The 12862-nt window shown below is 39.6% G+C and overlaps 1 protein-coding gene across 2 annotated transcripts; it reads left to right on the forward strand.

Moving 5' to 3' along the window:
* Positions 1-458: 458 nt before the first annotated feature.
* Positions 459-1891, forward strand: LOC125306391. Of its 2 annotated transcripts, none has more exons than XM_048261732.1 (2): positions 459-918; positions 1126-1891. In XM_048261732.1, exons 1-2 carry the CDS (start codon positions 916-918, stop codon positions 1765-1767), a joined length of 645 nt encoding a protein of 214 aa, XP_048117689.1. In that variant the 5' UTR covers positions 459-915; the 3' UTR covers positions 1768-1891. The 2 variants fall into 2 exon arrangements, with proteins under 2 accessions (XP_048117689.1, XP_048117688.1); XM_048261731.1 differs by having other exon boundaries at positions 459-847.
* Positions 1892-12862: the final 10971 nt, after the last annotated feature.

Below are 12862 nucleotides of genomic sequence, written 5' to 3' on the forward strand. Positions count from 1 at the left end.
AATTGACTAGTGTGTCGACACATCTGTGTCTTCGTCAGAGTCCATGGGAGACAGAGGCGCATAATATCAAAGTAAGCACACACAGGTGCTAGTTAGATAGTTAGTTAGTTAGTTTGATATTATGGACCCTTTCAAGAGAGTTCCATTCTTAGCATCATAGTTGGCCCCACAAGACTTCCGTTTTAACATTCCATATGTTATCTTAATGCAGAGGAAGTAGATTGGGGCCCAAATAGAACGTTCAAGCATTGTTTTTGTTTACCTTGTTGAAAGGGTCTATAGGGCACCTCTGCCTCTGTCTTTACCCTGATTTATTTATTTGACTTCATTTGGGTCGGTATATGGACCCTTTCAACAATAAAAACAAAAACAATGCTTGAACATTCTATTTGGGCCCCAATCTACTTCCTCTGCATTAAGATAACATATGGAATGTTAAAAAGGAAGTCTTGTGGGGCCAACTATGATGCTGATAATGGAACTCTCTTGAAAGGGTCCATAAGCACAGTAGAGGTGATGTAGCCTATTCCAAAGTTTAAAAGGTAGTCAGCGCCCTATATGGTTCTGGGGGTAGTAATATTCAAATTTCCCCATACTTACAGAAGTGCATGATTATACAGTATCTCTCAAGTAACCCACAAAAACTCAATGTACGGTTTTGTTTCACACTTAAGAGTGTTTGTAGAAGCATCAGAGACCCAAATGGTATAAGAGCACAGAGAAGGTGAGTTTTGCATAACATGGGCCCCCATAAGCCCAGTAGGGCAGGAAGTGGCTTTCTTGATTTATGTGAAGACACACCCAGAAACACACACATTGATGCAGGAGGAAAATGGAGGAACTGAAAGTAAGTTGAAACTCTGTTCTTGAGGAAGCAGACGCTCTAGATCTACATTGCTACTTATTCCCTGCGTCATGGTAATGTATGATCTCTAAACTTGCAAATGATATGCAGTAGAACTGATGGTACGGCTAGGTGTTCAGTGTGTGTGTAGTGGTGTGTATGCAGTATGAAAGGTATGCACAGGACATCTGTGTATATATACGTATATGTATGTATGTACCGTATTTATGGATCTCTCTATATGTAATAATCTCTGTGGCTAACCTTGATCTCCCTCACAGACTCCAGGCTCTGTCTGTAGCCACGCAGTTGTGCTGCTCAGTGTCCTGCTGTGCCAGCTTCACCTGTGCACAACCAGCGAGCAGCATGGGGCTCCACCCAACAACACCCAACACCCACCCAACAAACACAGCCACCCCTGCATGCCGTCAGCGTGGCGCTCCGCATACGACACCTTCCTGAAGCGCCACCTACCCGAAGACCAGCCCAGCTCTCTGGACCAGAACCAGTGGGAGAGTTTCATCAGGCAACACAAGCTCTGTCACCGACCCACCCAGTCCTTCCTCCACCCCAAGGACAAGCAGCAGGTGCTGGACGTGTGTTCGGCGGCCGGAGGCAGGACGATGCAGAACAACCTGTGCATCAGCGGACAGGAGTTCTCCTTCACCACAGTGCACCTTCTTTACAAAGACTGCACCATCAAGAAAGTGTTCTCTGAGACCAAGCATCTCATTCTGGCCTGCGATGACATCGACGGAGTGTGCCGACCTGTTCACTTTCAGAGAAACCCAAACGGCACGAAACCTGACCAGAACCGTCAGCCTCCGTGCGAGTGGCCCCAGAGTTCAGGGACGGAGCGGACCACAGCCGGCTGTGCCAGTGTGATGCTACCCCTCAGCCTACTATGGCCTCTGTGGTACTAGCAGCACAAAGAATTATGTTGACTAGTCAGATCTAGCAATAATATCTTAGTATAGGACAATAATACACACACACACACACACACACACACACACACATTTAAACAAACACACACACAGAAGCAAACAACACATGCTAATACATACTATACATGCACAAATACACACAATTACATGTTAGTACGCAACACACACAAACACAAGCTCTCACTTTCTCTCTCAAACACACAGGTATGTGATGTGTTGAATTATCATGCAGTATGTGGATAACCAAAAATGTTAAAGAAATCTAAAGCGTGTTGTGCAAATACATTTCTCTCATTGTATTAATCATGTTGTGGAAATACATTTCTTTCACTGTATTAAAACAAGTTATTTTGTGATTGTGAACGCAAAATACCGTTGATACTTAGCCACATAGAAATGTCATGTTGTTGTCTCAAATCTTTACCTTTTCTTTTAAGATGAGACATGATCCAGTATAAATTTACTGTCCAAAGCCTGTCAAAGTGTTTACAGTAAGAGGATAAATTGTCTTGTTTGAACCACAGACGAATATATTGCAAGAGGCATGCCAGATTTAAGTCCTACCAAAGGTAGATACTGAATAGCCAGCTTTGCGCTTTGTGGTGTGGTCTGATTAAAATGTTAAATTGTGGTCATGTAAAACTAAATAAAAAAGTTCGGTTGATAAAATGGAGACTATTTGAATAATCTTTTGGAAATTCTGACTAAACCCAGTTTGAAATACTTAAATTAAAATTGAGCTAAAAATGTACTGTTTGCCTTTATGTTCATGCCAGCTAAGATAAGAATCAGATCTTTTCAATGAAGGCTGTTATTTATTGACATTAATAGACATTACTGAATATGATGTTGCATGAATAGTGAAAAGTAATGACACAACACATTATGTTAAATTTTTTTAATGTGTGGTAGGTGGGTATGGAAGCCTGTTTCCGCCAGAAAAAAAGAGGCTAAATTGCAAATTAGTTCTCGCAATTGTGACTATTTCTTGCAAATGCAAGTTTATTTCTCAGAATTCCAAGTTTTTTTTCTCACAATTACAACTTCATTCCGAGTATGAAGGAGTGAAGGAGATCTATGAAGGAGACATCAGAGTTATCGGATCTGCCTCAGAGGTGCCTACCCCAGAGTTATCGGATCTCAGAGGTGCCGACCTCAGAGTTATCGGATCGTGTTGATGTGTTGCAATCGCAGATACTGTATCTCTGGCTGACATGGTCAAAATTGTACGAAATTGGATGCATGCATGAATGAATGCATGCCAAGTTTCCTGGAATTCCGTTCATGGAAACGGAAAGTTTTAGAATACCATGGAATTACAACATACCAATTGCAAAAAGCAGATGTACAGATTGGTCATCATTTCTGAGAAATTCGCCCTGTCTTCTCTCTCCTCCGTTCCTCTCCTGTAGCATTTGATCAGTACTCTTTTTAAGGTGAACTAAGGTAGTGCTTAACTGCTAGCTACTTCAAACTTTTGTTAACTAGAATACATTCTAAGGCCATGTCATTTGCCTGTCATCTGTCTCATGTGATCATGCAATCAATAATCAAACCAAAACAACCCTAGACTAAGCTTTTTGAGTCAGTTTTTACTCACCCCCATGTATCCTTGCCGAATTGACATCATCATGTCCCCCGCCTCTTTAGGCTGCTCTGATTACATGATCACATGTAACCATGGTAATATAGCCAGTAACCACACAAAGGCATGTGGCCTGGCCTGCGATGACATCGACGGAGTGTGCCGACCTGTTCACTTTCAGAGAAACCCAAACGGCACGAAACCTGACCAGAACCGTCAGCCTCCGTGCGAGTGGCCCCAGAGTTCAGGCACGGAGCGGACCACAGCCGGCTGTGCCAGTGTGATGCTACCCCTCAGCCTACTATGGCCTCTGTGGTACTAGCAGCACAAAGAATTATGTTGACTAGTCAGATCTAGCAATAATATCTTAGTATAGGACAATAATACACACACACACAAACACACACACAGAAGCAAACAACACATGCTAATACATACTATACATGCACAAATACACACAATTACATGTTTGTACGCCACACACACAAACACAAGCTTTCACTTTCTCTCTCAAACACACAGGTATGTGATGTGTTGAATTATCATGCAGTATGTGGATAACCAAAAATGTTAAAGAAATCTAAAGCGTGTTGTGCAAATACATTTCTCTCATTGTATTAATCATGTTGTGGAAATACATTTCTTTCACTGTATTAAAACAAGTTATTTTGTGATTGTGAGCACTTAAAATACTGTTGATACTTAGCCACATAGAAATGTCATGTTGTTGTCTCAAATCTTTACCTTTTCTTTTAAGATGAGACATGATCCAGTATAAATTTACTGTCCAAAGCCTGTCAAAGTGTTTACAGTAAGAGGATAAATTGTCTTGTTTGAACCACAGACGAATATATTGCAAGAGGCATGCCAGATTTAAGTCCTACCAAAGGTAGATACTGAATAGCCAGCTTTGCGCTTTGTGGTGTGGTCTGATTAAAATATTAAATTGTGGTCATGTAAAACTAAATAAAAAAGTTCGGTTGATAAAATGGAGACTATTTGAATAATCTTTTGGAAATTCTGACTAAACCCAGTTTGAAATACTTAAATTAAAATTGAGCTAAAAATGTACTGTTTGCCTTTATGTTCATGCCAGCTAGAAGATAAGAATCTGATCTTTTCAATGAAGGCTGTTATTTATTGACATTAATAGACATTACTGAATATGATGTTGCATGAATAGTGAAAAGTAATGACACAACACATTATGTTAAATTTTTTTAATGTGTGGTAGGTGGGTATGGAAGCCTGTTTCCACCACAAAAAAAGGCTAAATTGCAAATTAGTGCTCGCAACTGTGACTTTATTTCTTGCAATTGCAAGTTTATTTCTCAGAATTCTGATTTTTTTCTCGCAATTACAATTCGAGTATGAAGGAGTGAAGGAGATCTATGAAGGAGACATCAGAGTTATCGGATCTGCCTCAGAGGTGCCTACCCCAGAGTTATCGGATCTCAGAGGTGCCGACCTCAGAGTTATCGGATCGTGTTGATGTGTTGCAATCGCAGATACTGTATCTCTGGCTGACATGGTCAAAATTGTACGAAATTGGATGCATGCATGAATGAATGCATGCCAAGTTTCCTGGAATTCCGTTCATGGAAACGGAAAGTTTTAGAATACCATGGAATTACAACATACCAATTGCAAAAAGCAGATGTACAGATTGGTCATCATTTCTGAGAAATTCGCCCTGTCTTCTCTAAAAGCAGATGTACAGATTGGTCATCATTTCTGAGAAATTCGCCCTGTCTTCTCTCTCCTCCGTTCCTCTCCTGTAGCATTTGATCAGTACTCTTTTTAAGGTGAACTAAGGTAGTGCTTAACTGCTAGCTACTTCAAACTTTTGTTAACTAGAATACATTCTAAGGCCATGTCATTTGCCTGTCATCTGTCTCATGTGATCATGCAATCAATAATCAAACCAAAACAACCCTAGACTAAGTTTTTTGAGTCAGTTTTTTACTCACCCCATGTATCCTTGTCAATTGACATCATCATGTCCCCCGCCTCTTTAGGCTGCTCTGATTACATGATCACATGTAACCATGGTAATATAGCCAGTAACCACACAAAGGCATGTGGCCTGGCCTGCGATGACATCGACGGAGTGTGCCGACCTGTTCACTTTCAGAGAAACCCAAGCGGCACGAGAAACCTGACCGGAACCGTCAGCCTCCTCCGTGAAAGTGGCCCCAGAGTTCAGGGACGGAGCGGACCACAGCCGGCTGTGCCAGTGTGATGCTACCCCTCAGCCTACTATGGCCTCTGTGGTACTAGCAGCACAAAGAATTATGTTGACTAGTCAGATCTAGCAATAATATCTTAGTATAGGACACACACACACACACACACATTTAAACAAACACACACACAGAAGCAAACAACACATGCTAATACATACTATACATGCACAAATACACACAATTACATGTTTGTACGCGACACACACAAACACAAGCTCTCTCTCTCAAACACACAGGTATGTGATGTGTTGAATTATCATGCACTATGTGGATAACCAAAAATGTTAAAGAAATCTAAAGCGTGTTGTGCAAATACATTTCTCTCATTGTATTAATCATGTTGTGGAAATACATTTCTTTCACTGTATTAAAACAAGTTATTTTGTGATTGTGAACGCAAAATACCGTTGATACTTAGCCACATAGAAATGTCATGTTGTTGTCTCAAATCTTTACCTTTTCTTTTAAGATGAGACATGATCCAGTATAAATTTACTGTCCAAAGCCTGTCAAAGTGTTTACAGTAAGAGGACAAATTGTCTTGTTTGAACCACAGACGAATATATTGCAAGAGGCATGCCAGATTTAAGTCCTACCAAAGGTAGATACTGAATAGCTAGCTTTGCGCTTTGTGGTGTGGTCTGATTAAAATGATAAATTGTGGTCATGTAAAAACTAAATAAAAAGTTCGGTTGATAAAATGGAGACTATTTGAATAATCTTTTTGGAAATTCTGACTAAACCCAGTTTGAAATACTTAAATTAAAATTGAGCTAAAATGTACTGTTTGCCTTTATGTTCATGCCAGCTAAGATAAGAATCAGATCTTTTCAATGAAGGCTGTTAGACATTTGAATATGACATGAATGAAAAGTAATTACTGAATATGATGTTTGTGCAAATTAGTTCCATCTAATTGTGACTATTTCTGCAAATGCAAGTTTATACTGTATCTCTGAAGGCTGATCATGAGGTAGAGTTATCGGAAGAGGTTCAGAGTTATCGGATCGCGTTGATGTGGATGATACTGTATGACATGAATGAATGCATGCCAAGTTTTCCTGGAATTCCGTTCATGGAAGCGGAAAGTTTTAGAATACCATGGAATTACAACATACCAATTGCAAAAAGCAGATGTACAGATTGGTCATCATTTCTGAGAAATTCGCCCTGTCTTCTCTCTCCTCCGTTCCTCTCCTGTAGCATTTGATCAGTACTCTTTTTAAGGTGAACTAAGGTAGTGCTTAACTGCTAGCTACTTCAAACTTTTGTTAACTAGAATACATTCTAAGGCCATGTCATTTGCCTTTCATCTGTCTCATGTGATCATGCAATCAATAATCAAACCAAAACAACCCTAGACTAAGCTTTTTGAGTCAGTTTTACTCACCCCATGTATCCTTGTTAATTGACATCATCATGTCCCCCCGCCTCTTTAGGCTGCTCTGATTACATGATCACATGTAACCATGGTAATATAGCCAGTAACCACACAAAGGCATACCCAGAAAGCACATGCAGATGTTGCGCAACCAATTTTTTTGAATATTTGCTACTTTGACCACAATATTTGGACTTATTTTCTACCAATGCATATATTTATGTTCATATGATAGCAATGGTTTTTATTTGTTCAACCCAGCGGCGCCATCACTTGTGTGAAAGTAGTATTGCCACATTTCTGGCCAAGCCCAATGTGTTGTAGTTATTGTATCGGACAAAAATCATTTGGAATGCAGGGAGCCTAACTATTTTCTTTGTGATTGCCTCTATTACATTTATTAGTAACACTACATCTTAAGGAAGGCCTAATCAGTCATAAGGTAAATCATTGCTGTTCAGCCTGGTTAAGAAATGTTTTAGCTGCTCTTACAATTGGATGCATGTTCCCATCACATTACTATGAACTGACAGATGTAAAACAATGTCTTGTTAACAGAATAAAAAACAAAAGTTACACAAATGGCATTAATTGTACAATTGTACAAGAAACCTGACAGTAATGTTGTAATTTTGTCAGTAAACTTTTGTAATTTGAAAGTGTACAGACTTGAATATGACAGCCAGCTAAGAAAGTAAGAAAGAAATGTGCCGTCCTGGCCAGCACTGACAATGAGGTCTGCTCTGTAGGCAGTGTTGTGCAAGTTCATACTTCACAAGAGCTAGTGTGGTGTTTTTCAATGACGTAAAGGATGCATTTATGGTTTTTATAAGCTTTAATATTACTGCAGTTATTATGAGCGTGTCAAGGCTATTACACATCTTGAACAGACCAGATCAACAGTCAAGGAGTGGGGTGCAGGAGGATACAGTAGACACTAGCCCTCTCATTACATGGTCAAGAGAGAGGGAATGATGTCAGCTGGTGAGGTTAAGAGCAAGGACAAGTAACAGGTGGGAATTGGCTGCTATGAAGTAAACAAGATAAGAAAGCCCTGCTTATAACTGGATAGAACCAGAAAGACCCAGAGCTATACAGTTTTGCATATATTTTTATACATGATGGGAAGATGGTTTCCACCAATATTAGTAACCCTGTCAGATGCTGATTGGTCAAAAGGTGTCTTTCGAGAATGGCGTGAGGAGAGGGCACTTCTCGAAGGCCATGGGGTATAAAAGATAGGCCGCAGCCATCTTTAAGTCAGATTTCATCGGAGGGCCCCAGCTGATGACATCTCCTCCCTATTGCTTTGATGGATGGTCTGGACTTTGGTTGGGCTGTGCTGTCACTGCAATACGGTGAATAAAGATCAACAGCCTTTAGAGATCTCCTGTCTGCATTGTCTCCTTCGGATGTCTTGTTCCAGAGTGCTAATTAGTAAATAAGTGATTGATTGTTAATTGGATTCGAGAGTGGACAGTTTTTCCATGACATGCTAGCCTAGGTAAAAGTTCAGATTATACAGATTTAAATGAATAAATTCACTTTCATAATGTGCACTTGGTTCATGTTCAACGCGTGCATGCTAGCCTGTCTCGCAGGTCTAAGATAATTCTCTCATCCTCGACTTGGTTTTCACTCTGGCACATGGTGACATGGCCGCCGTCACCAGTATTGCAATACTACAATTCATTGTTGTGTTGCCTGGCAATACTAGTTTTCATACATGACATAACCTATAAGATTAGCCTAAACTCAGTAAACATCACAAACTGCTGTTGCGTCACGCAATAGCTTATCATCATGACTTGATGAACAGTGTTTTTCCCCAGTGATGTAGGACTACGTTGTATACTTACTTAAAAAGTAACAATATTGTACCCAGTAATCTGAGCGCTGCATATGGGAAAAAAAAACTATCATTCATAAACAGTCTGCACCCCACCCTCTTTATCAGCCTGAGCACTACTAGGCTACAGGCTACATTTCTAAAGCCTGAAACAGCAGCGACATGCCACTGCGGGTGCATGTGTGTCCAAAATATTTAAGTAAATCAAATAAAATAGGCTATAAGTAGTTTGTTTTGACAGACACTGAATATTTTGCGCTGTCACTAGCAGAAAATGAGTCTGCATACATTAGGCCTACAACCGATTAACGAGCCTAAATACGTTAAAGCTGCAGTTGGCAAGTCTGACAGATTGAGGGGACTTAGCCAAAATTTTGAATGTTTTCAACTCTCATGCCCCTATCCCACTACCACCGAGCACCCTCTCATCGAGTTTGTTTTTGGGAATCCAAAAATGACAACTTTTTTCATGTACAATCTGTATAGTGCTTTACATTCTCAGATGAATTTTATTATGTCTCAATTAAATTTGATCCAAAATGCCCCCCTCCCCCTCCTCCGCTTTTGGTGCTACCCTGACTTCTGGCTGCAGTGTAGCTGCAGCACAATAAGTATATGCAACATATTGGGTACTGAAATATTCACAAGAATCCATAGAAATTTAATCTTCATGTTGTATTATCCAATATTAGTTGTACAGTCTATCTTATACACACACACATACTCACACTCAAGTAAATGCAAAAATAGAGACTTTTTTGTCATTATTCCATATTGTGTGTAGTCAGTCTATATCAGAACACCTGACATACAATATAAATAGTCCACAAGAAACCTTGAAGTGTTACCTTTCATTTGAGACCAGGATTAAGCTTCTACACAAAGGGGTTCATGTGCAGTAAGCATTTGATTGTCAGTATGCATTTTGGATAACAAAAAGTCCTATGGGGAGATAGTGAAGAAATGTGTAGGACCTACAATGTTACTTGGAAGAAATGCGTAGGACCTACAATGTTATTTGAGAAGAATAGGGAGAGATGTAATTTTGATTCAATGTTAAACTGAACATCAATAGCCTTTCACCAAACACTTCAATTTCAATAACACTAGTTCAATTTTCTGTAACCTTTGTGTAACAGACAATAAAGTATTATCTTATCTTATCTTATCTTATGCAAACTAATCCTAGATTTCCATTTTAGTGTTTAGCTTATTAACGTTACAATAGGAAGAAAAATAATGACATGGCCAACACAATATATCTTGGTGCAGTATAAAAACATAGTGCCATGAGTCATTCAACAGTTAGGGCCTACTGTACAATGTTACTGGAAGACAGGTGTAGGGCCTACAATGTTATTTGAGAAGAAAAGGGAGAGGTGTAATTTTGATTCAATGTTAAACTGAACATCAATAGCCTTTCACCAAACTACAGACTTCATTTTCAATAACACTAGTTGAACACTAGTCATCTGATGAGCATCTGTTGTGTCGACCAGCCATAAATGCTAGAACAAAAGTCTTTTCTTTTCTTTTTTCTTCTTTTCTTTATTTTCCTCAGTGGCTCCTCGTTGGTGGAATGAGTAGCCCAGTGCTCTCCGTTCCTGTGATTGTTTAGGCCCAAAAATTCACCATTTTGGGGATATAATTGAATTTATACTGATCTCTCCTAATGGGCTCATGAAACTGAGCACTTATTTAAGCAACTTTCAGTGAAAATGTTGCAAAGTCATCTGCTGACAGTGAAGTACTGTAGCTGATGGCAGTGGTGGAGGATTGAGAAGAGACTTATAAGTTGATAGCAGTTGCGCTCTCAATCTTGCTCTGATAGAATGTATTTTTTGCAAGTGTAACAGGGAATGAAAAAGATAATAGCAAAGACTGGTAGTTACTAAGATCATTTCCATCTCTGGATTTACCTCATTTTCTCTGAGCTGCTCTAAGTATTAATATTATTAATATAATAATAGTAACAATATATCTAGCCGAGTGGTAAAATAGTATTTTTTGTAATTCCATCACCTTTATGGAACTATCTTGTTTCTTATATCAATTAACATTTGTCAAAATATTTTTAATAGGGAAAAAAACTCTAGCTTAGCCAAAAGTGCAGGCCCAAAATAATAATATAATTGAGTTTTTGGAAAAATGTGTAAATGCCATATGTTTTAAGGTACCCAATTTATTTGAACTGTATTTTAACCTGTAAGAGGTTTATGTTTAGAGGAAATTTGATGATTTCTGATATTTGACACATATCTGACAAAATTATAATTTTTTAATGATTTAAAATTATTAGAAAAATACTTAGGGTTTTAAAATGATCAGTTATCCTCTGTAAATATGTATTTGATAGAAAAGGACAGGTTTTTGCTAAAATTACACTGTTTTTACTGGAAATGTCCCCATAGCATAGCAAAAAGTATGTACAAATGTGCGATTTTGGAATACGGCGGCCATATTGGATTTTTGGACAAAATTCAACATGCCCCAAGTTTTAATCTGTTTCAATAAGGGTTCTGACCAGGAATCCATGGAGAAAACTTTGACCAAAAAATAGGCATAATGTTTCCAGCAGATGACCTGTCTATTAGGCTGAGCATGGAGGGGTGTCCTCACCTCTGAGATGTCCATCATCGCCATGACAACAGATCTCTGTCCATCTCTTAGATCAAGACTTTTACCCAAGGCATGAAGTGTTCAAGGTTCAAGGGACATAAGTCAAAGACTTAACCACCTCTGAAAGGCAGACTTGTGTTACTGTGTTGTATTTTGTGTTTTGGGTATTCATTTTCATGTTCTCAGAAAGGCAGACTTGTGTTTCTTTGTTGTATTTTGTGTTTTGGGTATTAATTTCCATGTTCTCTGCAAAGGGAATTACATTTGAGAAGGAAACGTATGATTACATGAGGTCAGGTCTTTGATTCCTGGTAGAAGAATTAGATCTGAGTGAGATGATGAATATTGATGAATATATATAAGGATTTTGGTTCATATTTGCATTATCCAGGGTCTACGCAATGCTATATAAGGACTTCCACATCCAAATGGTAATCTAATTGGTGGAAAAAAGTAAGGAGGTCCAAAATAAAAAAAATAGACAGAGAGATTGAGAGAGAGCAAGAGAAAGAGATAGGGAAAGAGAGGGAAAGAGATAGGGAAAGAGATAGAGAAAGAGATAGAGAGATCAAGAGAAAGAGATAGGGAAAGAGATAGGGAGAGAGACAGGGAAAGAACAGAGTTTTCTGTCACCTAACCAGGCACTCCTGCATACTAATTGTGGGCCGGCCGAGTCCCAGAAAGGACACCATTGATGGGCCAGCACAATGAGGAAGCCACCGAGGGGAAATGGAGGAATCCCATTATTTCATTTTTACTTGTGCCCCCCCCTCCCCATTGCTCTGTTTGTGCACTTGTTGTTGTCTTTGGGGAGGGAGAGGGCTGGGAGGGCAGCACTGGGGCACTGGTGTGTGTGTGTGTGTGTGTGGGGGCGTGAGGAAGTGCGACAAAGCAGCTGTTGTTGTGCCCACTGTTTCTCTGTGGTGTTGGTCAGCCAGAGCGCTGCAGTTAAGGTCTGTTCCAGGCAGTTAGAGGCATCTCTTCACAAAGCCCTCACCCGGTGCACAACGCTTTAAGTCAACTCTAAGCACTAATACAGTGCTTTTATTCACAAACAGACGATAACAGCTTGAGTGTTATATTTGCCCTTGTGATAACTCTTTCTGACACTCTTTTTTTGTATTTACCGGTACTCTTTCAGTGTTTAGGTATACACAGATGAGACTAGTGGCCCCACATGTGATGTAAATAAACTTGTGGCCCGCCAGCACAAATGACTGACCCCTCCTGTCAGAATGCACTCTGATTGGTCCCGGTCAGTATTCCAGAATCCATCAGCAGTCTTGGCTGTGCTCCCATTGCTCAGATGCACCGTGCCAAACTCTGCAGCGCACGTCAGCTTTCATTGCTAAATGAGGGTCTCCAGTGAGACAATAGAGAGCCATAAATCA

This window comes from Alosa alosa, chromosome 13 (genome assembly GCF_017589495.1).
Source record: "Alosa alosa isolate M-15738 ecotype Scorff River chromosome 13, AALO_Geno_1.1, whole genome shotgun sequence".
NCBI classification, from domain to species: Eukaryota; Metazoa; Chordata; class Actinopteri; order Clupeiformes; family Clupeidae; genus Alosa; species Alosa alosa.